Below are 21,746 nucleotides of genomic sequence, written 5' to 3'. Positions count from 1 at the left end.
TTTTACTAGTCACTACGAGACAAAACAAACCTTACCATTAAAATCAAAAGATACTACATTTTAACTTATTATTGAATTTTTACGTCATCTTTGAACCTTACCTTAAAGTTATAACTAAAATATATCAAGGGTATTGATTAGATCTTTAAAACAACTATGTGGTCTCATAAAATAATGTATTTATGTTTACAATTTGTAGTTCTGACGGGGGTTAAATTAATGAGAACCTGCCCGATGGTCATTGAGAAGCAGTGTTAAAACGGTCAGCAATAAAACTAATGACCACGTGTCTGGTTTGTTAACAAGGCAATATTTCAGAAAAAAATGACGTTTTACAAATCATTATAGTTTCTCGGACCATGATGAATGAGTATCGTTGATAATTATCATCATGCTTGTAATGAAACTCTTGTAATAGATTTGTGATTGTAAAATATGGAAATAACATAATAACATTATATATACGAATAAATATGGAAAATAATAAGACAAATTATTACGTAGATAATTGTTTTGATATGGAACTTATTTCTAAATCTGGAAAACTTCTTGGAAAAGGACAAGTGAATATTGAACATTCTTTTATGTATGCTAAATTTTGTGACAAATCGCACAAGAAAAATTTCGGTAAGTTTGTGTTTTAAATATAATGATATATACATGAACGTTGATATTACATTGTTTTTGTATATTGCATATTTTTTTTGTAAAATATTATCTTTTAAGTCTAATTCTCTACTCTTATTCGATATAAGTATTTGTTTTTAACAATATATCCCGTTTTAAATTGTAATTTTTGATATTTTCAAGATTATACTAAATTAGAGATAAAAAGTAGTTGTTTGGCTAAAACAATCTGTCTTTAATATGGTACGTTAAGAAAACAATTAGAAACAATCAGTCCTTTGAATGCATGTTTTTTTTAATGTTTAACGGACGAAATAGTTTTAATTCCTAAACAAAAGTTGGAAAATATTAATATTAAAAATTGTTTGAATATCTAAGAAATATGTCCTGCAGGAAACCCGTGTTGAGATTTTGTGGAATGGAGGTCCTTTTGGCTATGCTGCTAGAGGCACGGGACGTTTGCGCTTTTTCATAGGACATTTGCGCTTTTTTTATTTGGACACTTGCGCTTCAAATCATAGGGCATTTGCGCTTCTTACATAAGACATTTCCGCTTTTGCAATATTTGGTTTTTATGACTATTCATCCTCTTTTATCCAGACTTGGGACTGGCAGGTTTAACCTGGCAGAGTTAGTCATATTTTCCTTTATGGTTATAAGTTTTAAAATCACTTCATAGCACATTTCATAGCACATGCATGTCATAGCACTTTGACATATATATAAAGTTTATATAAAGCAAAAAGTAAACATTTTGAAGACATTAAATCGCGTATAGTCATCATAGGCCAGTTTTTGCTTGATATCTGATATCCAAAGAGTGAACAAATTTAGTCCTTGTTATCTGTTCTGACTGGTATTGCGCCAACATTTCAAATAAATAATCAAGTTTCTCTTTCTCAATTTTTGACTGGGGTGCCTGTTCATCATAAGAACGAATCTTAATATAATTCGCCGACTGTTGTTAAATGATACTCTTTAAATATATATTTAAAAAATAAATTGGATGATTTGAGTAGAACTGTTCATTATAGTGGTCATGGATGGATTCTGGACCATTTTGTCTTACTATAATCAATTGATAAATACATACGTGTATATGTTAAATTCATTTGCGGTAGACGACTATAAGGAAAAAGCGCAAATGTCCGGTCAATTTGATACAGGTGAATCAAAATTAAAAGCGCCAATGTCCATATATATAAATAGTGTTTGAAGCGCAAATGTCCTATCGTTTTACAGGTAAAAAAGCGCAAACGCCCTGTGCCCGCTGCTAGTATAAGTATCCTGTAACTTTATTATTCATGGGATTTTTCTTTTTTATAATACCGTACTCGTAGTCATATAGAAAAGATGAAATGCTTGTGTGGTCCCGTAAAAATATACCATTGAATCAAATTACTGAACGAGCCTTTCCTTTTCACGTTTCTAAAGTATAAACTAACATACGTCCTTGATGTTGTGTATCTATACCACAGCTGGAACAGTTTCTGTTGTCTCTATTTACTTAACTGGGTAAAAATAGTGTCATTCATTGCAATATTATTTTATGTCACATCATTTTTCTCCTGGGTTTTTCGCATAAACTTTTTGAAGAGCTCGGTAGACCGTTAACTTTTCCCGAGATTCTACCCAACAAACCAAAGAGTTTGTACAGTTACCTATAATTGCTAGCATCCGTTTCATTTGATCTTAGGGTGATAGTTGTCTCTTAGTCTTTATATTAAGTTTTTTCACTTTTAAAGACTAAACCTTTCTCATTGGCTCTTTAGGAATGATCCGTGTTTTCAAAGAAAGATGGTAATAGTAAATATATGAATTTGTTGACATATTTGTCATCAAGTTTATGTTTGTTCGTCCAATAAGAAAACAAACATTTTGTTCTCATTCCTATTCTAACACCCTTTCAAGTCTTTGAACTCATTATATTGAGTATTGTTTATTTGTCGTCATTTTGACACATTAGCTGTATATTGCATACCACACAAACAAACTAACATCAACAGCATGAACTTGTCTTATAGTCAAATGGAAGAAATCAGATTGTCTACCTTCCCCATTCCCACTGAACCGGTTTATGACCTCCAAATTAAACATTATAATCTCGGAATCAGTGCAATAATTTCCCCACGTCCATGGAAAATGCTCCGCTCTTTAAACGTTAAGTTGCAACAATAATTGTATGGTTCTTTAGGTAGTCTTGCAAATCAATCGCCACTTTTATGCAAAGTGCATTCTATTTCTTCTGTCAGTTAATATTCGGTACCTTTAGCCATGACAGACACACGTTGCAGAATCTACCATGTATCTAATTAATATATTGTTCTATAATTGTTCCAAATAAGAAATGTCATACTACCTTCTGAACAATGAATAAATCTTTTTGTATTATTTTGATCGTAAAATATGTCAATTCCTTGTAGAATGTGAGTATACGTATAACATCTTGACCAAGCTCCTTCATGGTATCGTTTACAAAATTTCGGAGACAACTTGAATAAAAAGAATATCACAAATCATCAAATGGACAGTACAATTGACAGCAACCATCACTCACCATTCGTAATGGTGTTTTGATCAACAAAACTGATTTAAACTCTCTATATTCGGCTGTCAATATCATATATATATATAAAACTAGATATCGTTTATGTTTTTTTAAAGGTGTTTGTGATTATACAGAATATTTATATAAAGAAATCAGTAAAATAATTAAAAAATAAACTTCTCATAGATACAAGCATTGCAATTTTGTATTTGCGCCAGACGCGCGTTTCGTCTATAATAGACTCTTAAGTGACGCTCGAATAAAAAAAATCCTAAAAGTTTTGCCAAATACAGCTAAGGTCATCTATTACTGTGGAAGAAAACCCTTTAGTATTTCAAAATTCTGAAGTGAACTGTTGAGTGTTTGAAAGATTTTACGGATATTTCAAGCATGCAGTATGGAAGTTGTTGAAAGTTTTCCAGTCAGGCTTGTTGTAGGCAACTAAATAGAGCAACCACGATAAATATATCAATGTATGCAAGATGTGTATTGCGTTTAAAGTTAATACATTCGAATGAAACTAATTCATGTTAAATGCAACTAAAAACCAACTGAAAAATAAAGATGACTTTCTTAGATAACCTTTCTTACAATGACAAAATCACACGAACTATGGAGAAGGAATCGTGACTAATCTTAGCGAAATGCACCTTTTCCGAGTGATGATTCAAACGTTATTTTCATTATCTTATTGCGACATATTCTTTCAATCCTTTAAAAACCTTTCAGTTTAAGTCATGCATGGCCTATAACTATCCATTAGCACATATCCGATATGAACACATTTGTTGACCGATATAAAGATGACTTTCACTTGTAATAGTTAAACTTGGATAAATTGTTTTTTATTGCTATATCTTACTCATCATTGCTGTTTAAATGACCGTCTAATTTGAATCTTTAAATTCCTTTCCACTAAATCAAAAAGGTCTATATTACATTCAGTATTGACTCGAAACTGGTATATTTGAAAGGAATTTAAACCGAAGTGTTCGTGCTTTGAAAACATAAACTAGACTTCTTGAAAATGAATGTCTTTGAATCTAAACTTAAGTATATATACAGAATTTTATTTTTGAGACGTATAAATAAAAGCGATTATTCCAGTTTTCCCTTAATATATAAGCTCGTGTTTTCATAAGATAAGAGAAGATAATATGACCGATTGTGATGAATTCGAATTTGATCACATTAAAAACTTAATCAAATGAGCGTTTCTATTTTCGTGATTTTTATCCACTTTTCCTTAAATAAAATATGCCTCTTTTCTCTAAACATAAATTATAATTTTTATAAATCAGTTATCGTCTTGCGGAATTCTATTTACACGTTTTGTAATATTACATTAACAATAGAAAGCATGATAAGGGAAAACAATACTAGTACGTAAGTCTAAGTATGTTACATAACAAAATTCCAGTTTCAGTATTTCCTCCATTCACAGAAGGGCCAAGAAAGAAACCTCAAAATTTGTAAACACAACTGTTTTCTTTGTAGACACAAGGACAATGAATATTTCATTGGTTCAAAATGTTAATAAAACTATTTAATATCATAATTTACAGACAAACACAGTAATTTGTCATTGCAAATTTCTCTGCTTTGGTGTTGACACAAACATTCTTTGAACTTGGTTTTTTTTCTAATGCTTGTTATGTAGACAGTGGGCTGTTTGACAAGTTAAAATATTACGTGTTGGAAAATTATTGAAATTTTTGAGGGCTTATCTATGACATTGTCGACATAATCTCTTTGAACCTGATATGGTTAATGTTTGCAATGTTGTAACACACGTTCTTCATATGAACCGGATTGATTGTGCAAATGTCCCTTAAGGATGTTTCACTATCTCGTATTTTATTATGAAAAAAAAAGAGAAAAGGAAGTTATTCAAGTGTTTACGATTAAAGTTAAAATGTAAAATCCGTGTTTCATTTCTGTGGGTTATGAGTGGACATTTCAGAAGATACAAAATAAGTTATATTTGAGCATCTTTTAGGTCGCCATTTTGGATTTGTTGCTTTTATCACAAAGATATACCATTTTTAAATTTGCTAACAGTAAGACTTTTAAAATACGCTGCTTAAACCATTCCATGTTTAAAAAAAAACCACTTTCGTGATTCGAAATATCGTTGATTTTTGGCCAGATAGGTAACTTTGAGCAAACGGTTTCAATTCAAGGGGTGCAATTTGGACATCACAGCAAAATCAAATGATAAGTTTATAGTCCATTAATCAAGAAAGAAGAAGAAAACGATCAAATAATACCCTACAATTACACATTAGTCTGTGGAATGTCTGTACTTCTTATTCATTTTGGTTTCAAAATTATTGTATCCAATAATAAATAAAAACACGAAATAGCTACAAAAAAGCCCCATTGTATTTTTAACCTTTTCACTGAACAACTAAAAAAGCGTCCTTTTTGAAGGACTTTGGCAAGTGTTTCGAATATTCATAAGAGTGTTAACTATGTTTTATTAAACTGAACTAAAGGCTTGTTGTTAATTTTAAACTGCCCTTGAATTTACATTAGGTATTTTATGTACGATATCAATTCTATATATATAACCAAAATTTAAAGAAATAAAAAATAAAAAAGGGATTATTTTTAAACCGCTTGATCTAAATCACTGCTGGTTGACGTTATTCACCGAATGCAATTTTTATGTTGACATGATATAGCATTAAATATTTATTTTCTGTAAATTTACTAGATATTCAGGTCTTAAGTTTTTCTACTCCCAGGTATAGATTGATGTCGTCTTTTTGGCACAATTTTTTTGTTATTTAGTTATGCAAAAAGTAAAATAACAAAAATACTGAACTCGATATGATTCCAATCCCCGGATGAGTCTAGCGTTCCAAATTATAAACCTGGCGTATTTGATGATTTTCTGTCTCTATAATATACTTTTCAAACAAACGAACAGCAACAAAAAATACGATATATGAGACTTTATAATCAATTCTAGTCTTTTTTTACTTTCAAACTCTGATTAAATCTTAAATTTAACTATGATTTTTGCACATATTCGTAAACACATTGAAAGACCTTTCTGAATCAGTAAATGTCATGCAGAACTAAGCAATATCTATAAGCCATTAGCACATAAACGATGTAATCACATTGCTGGACACGTGGAGGTAGTTTCATCTGAATTGGTTGAACTGGCACATATGCTTTTGTGGCCGATAGCTTATTGTTAAAATGACAATTTAAATGACTGGATTAATGCCTCGTTCCGTATATTTAATTCGAATTTACTTCGAATTGAATTCGCTAATCGCGTTCACAGGCTCTTCTTGCATAATTCGAATTATCCAATTCGCATTATGATACGCTTTTGTTAATACGAATAAAAAAAAACTTAACGCTAAATGTAATTCGAATAATAATTGACGTAATCCGTTTCGAATGCGAATTAAATTGATTCGAATTAGTTAATGCGAATCGAATTCGAATTACGTGTGAACTTAGCATTAAATGACTGTTTCACAGAAACAAAATTCACCAGCCTAGAAGTCAGCACTTTTTGTGCTGACATGAATTATCATTGATATGGTTATATATTTAAATTTTCTGTTTACAAAATTTTCATTTTTTTTTAAATACTAAGGCTTTTCTACCTCAGGCAAAGATTACCTTAGCTGTATTTGGCAAAACTTTTCGGAATTTTGGTCCTCAATGCTCTTCAACTTCGTACTTTATTTGGTCTTTTTAACATTTTGGGATTCGAGCGTTACTGATGAGCGTGTTTATTTCTAAGTTACCTTTTTGAACAGTGGTATACAATTGTTGGCTTTTTTTTTTTAAATACATACTAGAAACAAGATGTTGCTGGTTTTTTTCTCAGAAGGAAATTGAACCAAAATGTTTAGAAACGTAAACGAAAGAAGAAAAACAGTTTTAAGTTTTCCTTAATTGTATGTAATTCCTTGTGTTTTCCTAAGATAAACATGAACAAAATTATGATAAGGCAAAAAATTATACAACAAAAACGAGAAATTTATTCAAAAGCTTCAGAGAAATATCATCAGATTTAGTAGACCAAAAAACTTGATTAAGAACTCTAAATGTTAAACTGCAACGAAATCTTTTATAAATACAAACATTTAAAAAGGGAATAAGATACATTTCTCTATTTACTGAATGGTCAATAGACTCAAGGACAATTACTATTTCTAGTTTTCCATTATTTTTCTAAACAATGTCCGGTAAAACAAAGATTAATAGATTTTTTTCATAGAAACAAACATTAATTTATCATCAGTCTTTTCTCTGTTATGGTAATAAGATAAACATTCTTTGAACCAGTTTTTTCCTTATGTTATTTTGGGACCGTGGGCTCTTTAAAAATATGCCAAAACACACTGAAGACTAAAATCAAATTTTTGAAGGCTCTACAATATGACAAACTTCTACCCCCTTTTAAGCTTAATAAAGTTATTGGTGTGTGCAATGTAGGTACATACGTTCTTCATGATAACTAATGTCCGGAAATAATGTTGTTTTGTTACGATTTATTTGTGGTCTATGATGAAAAAACTACTAGTATATAAAGATAAAATGTTTAGTATTAATATTATTATTCAATTGTAAAATTCGTATTTCAATTCTTTAAGCGGACAATTCAGTGAATAAAAATGAGTTATAACTGAGTATCTTTTGGAGGTGTCCATCGTGAATATGTTACTTATTATTTTTTATAAGACTTTATCAAACAATTGCAGAAAACATTTTTTGAATGTCAGACGCGCTTTTCAAAGAGGGTCTCATAAACGAATAGATTTTAATTGATGATTCGACACATGCATTTATATTTAAAGAGCATGTATATCATATTGTTATGGCTGTCGTCATTATAAGGCAACAAGGCCTCTATGTAAATAAGTAAAGTACCCCAAATATTGACATACGGTTATGTTGTTGTCTCTATGGCATATTCGCGTTTCAATTCTCAAATTGTGTAATTTATAAGCTTTTAAAGTTGATGAAACAATTAAGGATACGAAATGTTAAACAAACTCATATGAAGAAAAATGAGCGGCTTTTTAATATATATTCCTGAAATAACAAACAACAAAATCATACCACATGTGACAACGAAGGATAAGAAATCATATCTTTTTTATCGCTATATACCTACCTGCGAATCGTGATGCAATCGTAATTTTCATTATTGCTATGCGACATATTCGTTTAACTCCGTAAGAGACCTTTTAATAAACGTCATACACGACCAATAAATATCCATTTTCACTCATGTGACATAGACCTCATTTTTGACCAACATGAAGATCACTTGAAAAAAGATGAACCTTGACAGTATGTTTGTATATCTGTTTTTGCTATAAGCTTGTCAAATTATAGGTAATTTAAAACAAAACGGAATTATTCAAGTATTTACAATCAATTCTTGAGTACTGTTTTTTTTTTATCATACAGCCCAATCTTATATTCATGTCGTTCCCAAGATTTTATATAAACAACCCAGAGCCAATCCATTCCCACCGAAAACTTAAAATTTAAAAAATAATTGTTACTTTGAAAGATGAAAACTTGAAGTATTATTATAGTTATCTATTGAAAGGGTTATCCATAATAGCATGATATTTTTTTTCGATATTCAACAGTAAGCATCAACGTATTTACTTTTTGGTTGCACTTTCTATGCCCGTGTGCATTGTGTGACTTCCTATTTTCGTGAAAGTAAAACATTTATGTCTGATGTTGCAACAACTGGTTATATATATGTAACACTCAGAAACGTGTCCTTCCCCCAAACGTGTCCGATTCCCCCAAACGTGTCCATGTTGACGTCACTGAACTGCAAAAGATGACTAGATCAAAACATCGCCAAAGCGTGTGATTTGTATAAACGCCCAAACGTGTCCATTTCTCAACTTACCCCAAACGTGTCCAATGCCAAAAGCGTGTCCATATCAAGCGTTATTTGGTTATTGCTATTCCATTAATACTAATTTATACTAATTTTACCATTTCATTAAAAATATAGATAAGGTACTTTTTCAAACCGGCCGAAAAACTGGGTAAAAGTGGGGGCGTCATTTCGGCTATGTCGTATGTAAATAGGAAGCACACATATTTAGTTAAACTGTACAGTTAACGGATGAAAGTGTCCCTTTCTCTGCACATTAAAAATTGTTCTCTCTAAATATTGTGAAACACCGGCTACTGGACGATCAACAGTCTAAAGTAAATTTATACAGTACAAATGTAAAAATAAAAACTTCTAACCTATGTTCTCTCTAAATAGCATGAAATACTTGCAACTGGACAATACGCAATCATCAGTTTAAAGATAGCTTAAACAGTATAGAACAGTAAAATCATTAAATCATGTATGTTCTCTAAAAATGCATGAACTACTTGCAACTGGAGATACGCTATCAACAGTCAAAAGTTAATTAATGCAATACAATTTAAATTTGCAATTTCGGTAACCACTAATAACCGGCGTTGATCACATACTATTTATATTAATAAAAATAATCTATATAACCAATGCATGAAATATTTGGCACTGGACGTTATGACTCTTGATCGTGTGTCTTTAGTGATGCTGGAAACCTACAATTTATTTAAAAAAATGGATAACCAGTTGATGATTTGATGAGGGTTTGAAATACACACACATTCAGATGGAGAACTAATTAACAAACAATCAAAAAATCAAACAAATGCTGCTTAACGCCCGCATGCAATATTCGGATAAATATAAAAAGCATCAACGGAGTTTATAAGTACAAAATAATTTACAAAGTTACCGATTAATACAACTCTATAATTATTCACTGAAGGATCGCTGTAAATGAGTATGAAATCAATAAGCAATTTCAGTCAAAAGATAGTTAACATTTACAGATTAAATTTGGAATTATGATATTCATTTAAAACCTACATTTAATTAGCTAAAGCTAATAAATAAAAGGTGTGTCACCTGTGTCACCATCATAGGGCTGCCGTAAAGTTAACGTTATCAGCAATTTTATTTTAGAGATACATGTAGTAACGCTAAAAGACGTGAGACGTTCTGGCGTTAAATAGTGGACACGTTTTGGCGAATAACATTTATCGGACACGTTTGGGTGTTATGAAATCGGACACGTTTGGGGAATATTGTACATTTCGGACACGTTTAGGGAGAAAAGACACGTTTGGGGGAATCGGACACGTTTGGGTGGAAGGACACGTTTGGGAGTGTTACATATATGCTCCTTGCACGCGTCCTTTGATTCATCATAATTTTAAATAATTGGGTTACTAAATTTATTTAAGTCTTCATAAAATTTCATTTCAGATTTTAAAATCTCACTTAAGGACATTCTTGTAGTAAAGGAGGTTGATGGTACGTCAGACGGACTAATTATTGAGATATACTATATAAAACATGAACTTCACAGAATGTTGAAAATGGAAAGTATTAGATTTAGAGCGGTGGCATCTGAGGCAACATATTTTCATATTCTGATGGATGACGTCATTCAAGGTATTCTACAAATCATTTGTATATATATGTTTCTTAAATTGACAACTTACTTAGAAAAACATGGAGATGTGTAAAAAATAATGGCAACATTTGTATACCACTGTTCAAAAGACAGAAATCAATTCAGAGAAAACAAATCCGGGTTACAAACTAAATCGAGTCGAGGGGTCACACCAACTATAAGAGGCTGACATTAGTACAATAGAAATACTCAAGTACAACAAAAAACGAACGTCAACAAACACAGAAACAAACTATTTGATAACAACTGCCATATTCCTGACTTAATATAATTGTCATGAGACAAAATTTTAAACAAAGTTCAATGAAGAGGGGGTAAGCAAATGCCAATTATAGGCAATCATACGGTCTTCGACAACGAGAAAACTCCAAACCGTATATTGTCGGCTTAAAAAAAGACCTAGTCACCAAGTTATATATGAAAACATTTCAATAGAGAAAACTAACAATGTGATTTATAACAAAACAATTTACTCAAAACAATATTACAGAAATGAACGACAACCACTGAACTACAGGCTCCTGACTTGGGACAGACACGTTAGATTGTTGATTTCAAAATTATTCCTTTTTTTTTTTATGTTTGACTGTGGTCTATTAGAATATTAACACCATGTTACTGTAAAGTTAAGTCATATATATAATAGCTATTACATCTATGGTTTAAGATAAATACCTGTTTAACGACAAGGTGCAATATTTTGCCCACAGACCTCACAAAAGTATGGTTATATTACTTTAGTGGAAACTCTTCCTTGTCCGAAGATACAAAAGTGAAATAAAAAACCCTATTTATAAACATAAAATGTGAACTATAAAAAAACTAATCTCTTGACCCAAGCGTCAACTCTTTGAGCATTGACATTTTACATCAATGATAGTCTGTAGGTTTTTTCATAATATTATAATTAATGTAGTATTTTTTTGCCAGGAAAATACCTTGAGTTTAAGAAGGTTACCAGTATTAAGTGCATGTTCTTGTTGAACTCAACTTGTTCATTCATTAATCATTTTCATCATTGTAAGATTTGTAAGCGAAGGAATATGAATGAGAACATTCTGTTTTTAATCTAGTGTAATGAAAAACGTAAATACTTTGTTTTGTAAAACATATTTCATTTGTTTAAAGACAGAAGGTTACAAAACAGAAGAAACATGTAACAAAATAACGGATATTTAAACATCCCTCACAACCAACAAGACACAAATCACTGATCTGAAAGAAGTCGCTCTTCCTGACAGCTAGTTCAATGCCAATAACTAACAAAACAATATATTTTATCTAGGACTAAACTATCAAGCCGTATATAAGTATCAAACATCGAATGGATTTAAATTGAAGACGTCATTTCTTTATAAATTATTTATTACTAAAACAAAAATACTTCAACCCGCCGCATTTTTGTGCCTGTCCCGGGACAGTTTTCTCTGGCCTTTGTTAGCATGGCGTCGATTTTCACTGAACTAGTATTCATTTTTATTATGGGTCAGCTGAAGCCCGGTAGTTGGATTTTCTGGCTGTATTGAAGACCCGTTGATGGCCTTCGGCTGTTTTCTGCTCTTTGGTCGGGGTTTTGTCTCCTTGACAAATTCCCTATTTCAATTCTCAATTTTATTGGATTTGTGTTTGGGTTTTATTTTGCTGTTGTGTTTCTTTTTCCTTCAATTTAAACACATTGCACATTACGAACTTCCTTATTTTATTTTTTAGGTTTCTCTCGTCCAAGAAAGCTTCTAGTTTTCATCAATCCCATCAGTGGTAGGAAGAAGGGTTTAAAAATTTACCGACAACAGATGGCACCTATTTGCAAGCTTTGTGGAATAGAATGCAGTGTGATAGGTTAGTACATTTATAGTATAGCAACGTTATATTTTCCACAGAACATTACGAAAACAAAAAGTAGCGTGCAATATTAAAGCGGAGGGATATAGTTGGGAAACTATAAACTTATTATAGTCAGATAAGAAATTAATTTCTGGTGGATAGTTTCAAAACTTCAATTTGCTACAAGCAAACATTTCCCCGTACTTTTTGTATACTAGTAATTCACTTTTGTTCTGACTATTGAAGACGAAAGCAAGTTAATATTCCTCCTCGATTGATTTGTTGACTGATTGTTGGTTTATGGACGGCCAGTGGCACATATTTGACGAATGATAATTTAATAAAAGTATGTTCTTCCTCGGCGCCAACTCTAACATATAAATAATATGTTAACGGGAAAATATTTGCATTCAGCAAATAGTTCATAGTAAATAGTTTTTGGAACTATTAACCTTTAACATGTGTTTTTCAGATAAAAATTTCGATAAATTTGAAATAGTAAATTTATTCATTTATCTTTTTTATTGAAAAAAAAGAAATACATACTGCGGTAAATTAATCTATAGTAATTGATCTAGACGTAATATAACTTAAAATTCTGGACGCCATCAGTGACAAAAACAAGTTTTTAAAAATTTTCTATACAATAAAAGTGTTAATTCATTCATATTTGAATATATGAATATTATCTTTGGTAGAATATATTGCAATAGAAAGCTTGTAACAAATATTTATGCAATACCCCTACAGACTGTACACGTATACTGGACTTTTATGGTATTTTCATCAGGTATTTTACCCCGTTACCTTGAAATATTTTACTGTTCGCATAAACATGTTATTATGTTTTTAAGTTATTTTGAAATCACAAAACATTTCGTTTGACTTTCCCCCACACATTGCTTTAAGAAGATAAAAAAAATGCAGTATTAAATAGTTCTTTAATTACTGCGATTGGTCATCTGGTTGTTTTCAAATAATTTTTCTGATTACTATTGGTCTGTCAGTTTGGTCATATATAACGTCTGCTTCGTCATACAATAATCATGGCTGTATATATGTTTATAGTTACTAACAGACGTGGTCAAGCGCTTGAAATCCTAGACAACTACGATCTGAGTAGTATAGACGGGTAGGTATGCGATAATTACTTTTATATCCTTTATTAACTTTTTCGCCTCCATTAAAAATATGTCCGTAGGTCGTGTGATTTAATGCTTCAGTAAAATTGTACATAAAACTGTAATAAAATAATTTGTTTTCTAAATGAGCAATGTTTTTCTTTCTGACAGGAGATTGACCATGATATAAAAAGAAGATTAGTTACAAAACATATCAACCATCACTTAAATTGTTTTATAAGCTTATAAGGTTGATGGACATGTTACCAAGTTTTTTTTTTTATAGACACATGTATTTAAAGAACGCGTGTCCTTAAAAAAACAACACATTTTAATCGCTTCAGCAGTGTATCGACGGTATGCTACATGATATTGTTTATAAGAATAGATGGCGTAATACTTAACATGACATTTCATTCATTTTTAATTATAAGGGATATTTAGATTTTTTAAAACTACACACATAACACTTTGAAAAATTTATTTAAAATTGCAGTTTATAAGCACTCTGGAATTGTATCGCCAGGTTTTAGAATTTCTGTACAACAATATCGTTTTTAAAAGTGTAGTTGTATTCTATAGTTATCTTTTCCGTGGTCGAACTTTTTTCTAACATGAGGTTTTACGAAATAAGAGGTAAAAGATCGGAAAACTCTTCATTTAATAATTTAAAACTAATAAGAACACACTTACAAAGATTGTACTAAGTTAGAGTTTTTAAATATTTAGGGAACTAATATAAATAATTGAGAAATTACATTATGAAAAAAAAAACCGGTGTTTTACAATTTCAGTATTGTAACTGTTGGTGGAGATGGGATTTTTTCTGAATGTGTAAATGGACTTCTTCGTCGACATCAAGCCGAACATAATGTAGATATCCACGACACACACAGTCGTCTGCAGCCATGTAATATACCACTTGGAGTGATACCAGCTGGTTCAGGAAATGTTTTATTAGAGCTATTGCATGGCAATAAAGACGTACAAACTGCAGTTTTAAGGATAATTTTAGGTTGGTTATTACTTTGGACAGAAGATAATTGTTTTATTTAAACAAACTAATATTTCAACAACATTTTAATTTTATTAAAAAAAAATCAGCGTTTCAGTTTTATTGTAACGGGTCATTCGAATCTTACACAACATGCACACCATTACACTGCAAAGAACAATATAACATAAATGCAAAAATAATTCATAGGGTTTTCGAGTGCCTGACTGAAAAAAGGGCGATAAATTTCTATCACTGAAAGACATTTGGTCCATTTGAATAACTGATTTGTTCCATATTTTGTTGAACTTACCATGCAGTAACTCATCTCCGCTATGATCCACTATTGCGGAATAATAATATTTTCTGCACAGTTGCTTGAATTTCTGTACAATTCATAACATTTCACTCGTACTTTTGTAATTGCTTTACTACTTATAATTAAGCATTTGTTAAAACAGAACAAAATATGGATACGGTTTATTATGAATAAAAATAGAGATCGGGTTTATGACAATGTGACAGCAATCCAATGGCATTACAATGTTTCCAACAATAGACGGGTTTATATACATCACGACAAGCTTTAAGTGTGCCTTAGTGGCCAACTGATTTAAGTAGTTCATCTACAGTCATCACCAGCCAGTCAACTGGGGTGGTGAGCTCGAAACCCCAGTCGACAAGCTTCGTTCTACTGCAATCAATATTAAATGACTAGGATTTCTGTCGGTGGTTGGTGGTTCTCTCTAGGTATTTTGGCTATCTTGGGCAATAAAACTAACCGCAATGTTAAAGCCACTTGTGCTGGAAGTCACATTAAAATCAACATTAAATCAAATTAAATCTGAAATGCTCATTGTATTGGTGTGTTATATAATAAAAGATAATTCATTCGTGGCCTTCGGCTGTTGTCTGCTCTTTTGCCGAGTTGTTGACTCTTTGACACATTCCCCATTTCCATTCTCAATTTTAATCCATAGTTTTTCCTTTCATATTATGTTTTGCAATATAATTTGTGTACTTATGAACATTTCGTTTTGCTCTTGGGACTCGATGTAATTGCTATAGTGTTTTTATATTCAGGCGATGTGACGCGTACAAACGTAGCAGGAGTACATCAGGGTGGGGTTCTGTCTGTTTACGCCTGTTTAATATTAGGATTTGGACTGTGTGGACGTATGGTAAGGGACTGCGAAAAAACAAGATGGATGGGACCTAGACGTTACTCAAGTAAGTAAATAAACATAGCATCACAGAAAATACGGGAGACTAACAACTGACAAAAATAAAAAGACTATGTGAACTAGTGACGTTTGTAAATGTATCTTGCAGTGATTTACAGATGCTCACATTTACCATATAGCGGTCATTTGAAAACACATCTACAAGCAAGGCATAAGAAAACAAATATAGCGTATTCATACAGTCTTCAAGTTCGGTTTCGAATAAGCGTAAAAACTACATACCAATTTCTAAAAAGTTTTGCAAGTAATAAACAAGAGTCTTAACTAAACATACGTACATGCTCTGAAGAATTTTGAGAGGTGAAAATTATTCACACATGCATTATTTTATTAATATAATAGTATGCAATTTAGATAGATAATTTTATCTTTTTCGTACACGATTTCATATTGAAATATAGTATAGACATTTTTGTATGTACACTTTAAAATGTTCTTCTAATATCATGCTTTATGTTTTGTAGTTGCTCCATTGAAAGCCTTGCTTACACGAAAAATGTACGATGTAGAAGTTAGTCTGTTGAAGAAAGACAATGAATCCTTTATCAAACAATCAAACAGGATTGTAACAAGGACAAAATCTTATGATGTTCGAATGGGGAAATCTTCTGTTAGAAAACAGAGGCAACATTTAGTTATAAACCGGAGTAAATCTTTAGACATTAATGAAAATTCAAAATGTCATGCCATTGAAAGAGGAAGAGTCTCTTTAAAAAGGAGCGTGTTTTCTAACGTGTCCGCTACCTCACAGACTAGAAGAAATAGTGTATTTAAAGCGTCCAACAGAGTTGGCTCGAATCATGAAGTGAGAGTGTCGTACAAACACAAAAATACTGTATCAGACATAAATAATAAGCCAATAAACTCTGTCCAAAGTTCAGTACACGTTGATCGAAGTATCAAAAGGACTTACTCTGGCCAGAACCACTTGTTACGAACGAATGCACGTGTAGATAAAGTTTATCTAAATTCCCCAAACCGCGGAAGAAATACACACATCACAAACGGACTTTATTCTGATCCGGAATCCTGTGATGATATCTCAAACTTTTTACCTGATGATGATAAAGGTAATTGTAATAATAAAGGGATGCAGATTATTCTAGGCATCACAATTTGTAGAATTAAGAAAAAAAACAAAATATAATAAAATATAAATTTACACTGAAAAACATAATTCTTTGGTTAAGTTTAACTCTTGAATTAACATTGACATTTGACTGTCATAATCTGGATTCTGAGTTATCATACGGAATGAATGTGGGAGCAAGGTTTACGGTTAAGTTTCGCGTCATATACATTTGTTATATTTGTGTAAAGGGAATATTGACACATCATTTTCCACTACAATTTTGATATAACCCTTCGACCTCATATCACACTCGGCTAACGTCTCAGCCTGATATAATAGTCTGAGATTTATAGTATTAAGAATGATCACATTATTCATGATGATAAAACAATATATGATATGTGTCACGTTTTTTAGTAGGGGTAGTATGGTATTCGACATAAGCAAACAAAGAGTTCATAAATATCATGATAGAATATCAAAGCAGAACTTCCTTTAGTTGTAGATGAAAGTATATTGTACAAACCATTGATAGTACTAACATATATCTTTTTTCTTCTTCAGAAAACTATGTGATTCGGGACCGTGTTTACAGTATCGATACTTGGATTCCAACGTTAACGGATATCAGCGACCATTGTCATCCAGTGTTTGGTGACTCTAAAATTACAGCGCACTGTGTCAAAGAATGCTCATTCGGTGATCATTTAAAACATTTATTGAAAGTGAACGAAAGAGTCGCATATTGTGTAAGTATATCTTTTTGTAGTTGACTGGATGACTTTCAAAGTGATAATAAAAGTGGTAGGTTCAGATACCTTGAAAACCAGGTTTATCAATATTTTTCTTCGGGAAATGCACGTACCAAGACAAAAAATGTGGCAGTTGATAATCGCTTGTTCCATTAATTGATAGTGTTTGATTAAGATGGAAAAAACAAAGGATTTGGGGTACTCATTCATTTTACAAAATAAGAACATTCACACCAAAAAAAAACGAAAACCAAAAGAACAGCGCTTTTATTGCTATCAATATATGTGGACATTCCTTTATCAATTTGCCTTGGAGTAAAGTATAAATACTTTTATATACTTTTGTATCGTGTCTATGGTTCCGTCAAGAGGAAGTCAAGAAATAATCTATATGCAATTTTGAAGTAGATTTTCAGTCAGATTTCACTATCACAGCAGATCACGTTTATAATCTACAAATAAGTAAAAGGCAGTTTTCTCTGCGACAAAGGACGAATACCGCCAACTAGTAGACAAATATAACAAATATGATAAAGGTTTTTTAATCAAAACCGTTTTCTGCTCTTCTATGTGTACGTCAAATGATAAACACATTTTGCAGAGACTACGAAACATTTGCTATCTGGATCATATGACATTGACAGGATTGCTTCATACAAAGACCGCATGAAAAACGGAATAATCTAGACTAAAGGAACTTGATGTTATGTATGAAGAACTCCATTATGTAAAAGATGTCATAATTATGCTCCATCATTTTTTTAAATAATCTATTATGTTAAAAGGGTATATGAAGAAATTGTGCAGTATGGAGGATTCGAGTTAATTAAAATTGTATGGCCCTTTTATAATGCATATTTTTGGTTAGCCAAAATTAGTATCTTGCATTTTTATGGTATAACATATTTTTCAGTTTAAATTTGATTTTGTCCATGCACTCAGAGGAAGAGGATATAGAGTACGAATATTTGACACTGGGGATTCAAGACATCGTAGGAAATACTACATTAACTATGATGGTGATTCTCTTTTATTGAAGTCTTCTGAATTTGACGTCAGGTAATACCACTATAATACGCCTTCCTGCTAATGACCCAATCTTTCACGTATGTTTTACAATTTGACTTCCTCAACATGTTTTTGGTTTGATTTGTTGATATATCATATTTTCTCTAAAAAAGAAGTGAATAATATTAAAGGGATAACCAAACTCATTAGTCGTAAACAAACTGACAATGCAATAGCAAAAAATTGAAAAGACGATCAAAAGAACACAACACAAAAAACTAAAAAAGTAGGAACACGAAAACATGTCCAACAAGAATGTGTCTAAAGTACACGGATGCCCCACTCAATCATTTTACATGTTCCATGGACCGTGAAATAGGATAAAAATCTAATTTTGTATTAAAATTAGAAAGATTATACTATATGGAACATGTGTACTTAGCTTCAAGTTGATTTGACTTCAATTTCATCAAAAACTACCTTGACCAAAAACTTTAACCTGAAACTCCCACTTTCATTTTCTATGTTAAGTGGACTGTGAAATTTGGGTCAAAGGTCTAATTTGGCTTTAAAATTAGAAAGATCAAATCAGAAGCAACAAGTGTACTAAGTTACAAGTTAATTGGACTTCAGCTTCATCAAAAACTACCTTGACCAAAAACTTTAACCTGAAACTCCCATTTTCATTTTCTATTATTCAATGGGCTATGAAATTAGGGCCAAAAGTCTAATTTGGCTTTAAAATTATGATCTTAATTTGGCTTTAAAATTAGAAAGATCAAATCATAAGCAACAAGCAACAAGTGTACTAAGTTTCAAGTTGATTGGACTTCAGCTTCATTAAAAACTACCTTGACCAAAAACTTTAACCTGAAACTCCCACTTTCATTTTCTATTATTCAATGGGCTGTGAAATTAGGGCCAAAAGTCTAATTTGGCTTTAAAATTATGATCTTAATTTGGCTTTAAAATTAGAAAGATCAAATCATAAGCAACAAGCAACAAGTGTACTAAGTTTCAAGTTGATTGGACTTCAGCTTCATCAAAAACTACCTTGACCAAAAACTTTAACCTGAAACTCCCATTTTCATTTTCTATTATTCAATGGGCTGTGAAATTAGGGCCAAAAGTCTAATTTGGCTTTAAAATTATGATCTTAATTTGGCTTTAAAATTAGAAAGATCAAATCATAAGCAACAAGCAACAAGTGTACTAAGTTTCAAGTTGATTGGACTTCAGCTTCATTAAAAACTACCTTGACCAAAAACTTTAACCTGAAACTCCCACTTTCATTTTCTATTATTCAATGGGCTGTGAAATTAGGGCCAAAAGTCTAATTTGGCTTTAAAATTATGATCTTAATTTGGCTTTAAAATTAGAAAGATCAAATCATAAGCAACAAGCAACAAGTGTACTAAGTTTCAAGTTGATTGGACTTCAGCTTCATTAAAAACTACCTTGACCAAAAACTTTAACCTAAAGCGGACGGACGAACGGACAAACAGACCAACAGACCAGAAAACATAATGCACCTCTACTATCGTAGGTGGGACATAAAAACGAAACATGGAAACTCTATCATGATTAAGACCTAACCTCAACAGGAGATTGAGTGAATTGATATGATATTATATACTGTTTGGGACAATATAAACCTAGCAGTCTCATGTTGCATATCATCATCATAACACTAGTAAATATTTCTTTTTTTCAGGTTGCATAGAAATATTATTAAACTTTTTGGAACGAAAGAAGAGGATGACATTTCAAGTAATGTTAAAACCTGATATCTTGACAAAACGAAAACAAATGTTACCACAGAGAAGTTCAAAACTTAAAGACACTTTTAAAGTGTATTGTGTGCTTCTTACATAATTGACATGATATTTCTCTTAAACGAGTCTTTAACAGACAATATACATGTGTATATATTAAATGTTATTTATGATTAATAAAATTAGTGTAAATATCTTTTATCCTTTTTGTTTGTTTATTACAACCACATATATTCTGTCTTTAATTTAATTCAACACTAAATTTATTTACTGCATAAAGATAAAGCAATCAAGATCAAAACTTTCTGATACCTTTATTTTACTCCTTGCTGTATTTAAGTTGCTGTTTGGAGCTTTCCGATGTCTTTTAACAGGGTGTGTTACAGCTTAGGTATGTTTCTATATTTTTGAAACTTTAAATTGAAAACAGCATATCTCAGTTCGATACATAAATGAAATCATTTATTATAATACGAAAGGTAGCTCGACTTTAAAGTAGTAGCACACTTCTGATTAATAAACCTTTCATTGCAATAAGCAAGGTGATACGATACTCTAACACGAAATGGTAACGTCAAGGAGAAACGAATTTAATCGATAAAACAAAAGTTTGCAATGCCTTTATATTTGTATACAATTTCAACGTAAAAACGACAAACAAATTTGACATAACGAGATTTAATTTCTGTTGAAAATGAACAAAAAAGGGTTACATTCATTTTAATTGTCTCAATTCTTAAGTATTTCTAATTGAGTTATTTTTTATTTTCCAATAAATGTGTGAATTTTCGTCTTATCCTCAAAACTATAAAGACTTTTAAAATTTATGATCGATGTTTAAAAATATGTAAAACTGTACATTACAACTTCCAATTAAATGTAGCACACACCATTGTTTTACTTCAAACAAGTCAACTTATATCAATAAGGTGAGGTGAATATGTTTTAGTTGGATCAATTAACTATTGTTTCACCATTTTAAATTTTTCATATTATTTTTTACTTGAAATAACCTCATCATATATACATACACCAGGATTAAAATTTGATATACAAGACGCCATATTTGTCTACAAAAGACTCATTAGTGACTCCCGGATGTGATCTCAGGTTACTCTGAAGGGTAGGCAGATCCTGATCCATCCGTCCTGTTGCTCGTGTAAGTACAAACCCTGTGATTCGGTGGATCAAATTCGATGAAAAGAGGACAGGCTCATGTTTACGATCAGGTGCAGACAAATTG

At 31.4% G+C, this 21,746-nt stretch overlaps 1 protein-coding gene across 3 annotated transcripts; it reads left to right on the top strand.

Moving 5' to 3' along the window:
• The first annotated feature begins 220 nt into the window (after positions 1-220).
• LOC134710494 (ceramide kinase 1-like) lies at positions 221-20,590 on the top strand. 3 transcript variants are annotated; one of them, XM_063570864.1, is made up of 10 exons: positions 221-627; positions 10,503-10,691; positions 12,424-12,552; positions 13,606-13,669; positions 14,453-14,673; positions 15,736-15,882; positions 16,361-16,966; positions 17,533-17,717; positions 18,634-18,779; positions 20,443-20,590. In XM_063570864.1, the coding sequence occupies exons 1-10, from the start codon at positions 474-476 to the stop codon at positions 20,513-20,515; spliced, it is 1,914 nt and encodes a 637-aa protein (XP_063426934.1). In that variant the 5' UTR covers positions 221-473; the 3' UTR covers positions 20,516-20,590. The 3 variants fall into 3 exon arrangements, with proteins under 3 accessions (XP_063426934.1, XP_063426942.1, XP_063426950.1); XM_063570872.1 differs by lacking the exon at positions 10,503-10,691; XM_063570880.1 differs by lacking the exon at positions 16,361-16,966.
• The last annotated feature ends 1,156 nt before the right edge of the window (positions 20,591-21,746 follow it).

Source organism: Mytilus trossulus, chromosome 1 (genome assembly GCF_036588685.1).
Source record: "Mytilus trossulus isolate FHL-02 chromosome 1, PNRI_Mtr1.1.1.hap1, whole genome shotgun sequence".
Lineage (NCBI taxonomy): Eukaryota > Metazoa > Mollusca > Bivalvia > Mytilida > Mytilidae > Mytilus > Mytilus trossulus.
The sequence above is the reverse complement of the archived record's forward strand: the minus strand, read 5'-3'. Positions and strand labels throughout refer to the sequence as shown.

What these genes read in the sequence shown, in the direction of transcription:
- LOC134710494 (XM_063570864.1), top strand. Translation starts at nt 474, where the DNA reads ATGGAAAATAATAAGACAAATTATTACGTAGATAATTGTTTTGATATG. An exon ending in ATCGCACAAGAAAAATTTCG is followed by an intron (nt 628 to 10,502) that starts GTAAGTTTGTGT and finishes ATTTCATTTCAG; the next exon opens with ATTTTAAAATCTCACTTAAG. An exon ending in AATAGAATGCAGTGTGATAG is followed by an intron (nt 12,553 to 13,605) that starts GTTAGTACATTT and finishes ATATGTTTATAG; the next exon opens with TTACTAACAGACGTGGTCAA.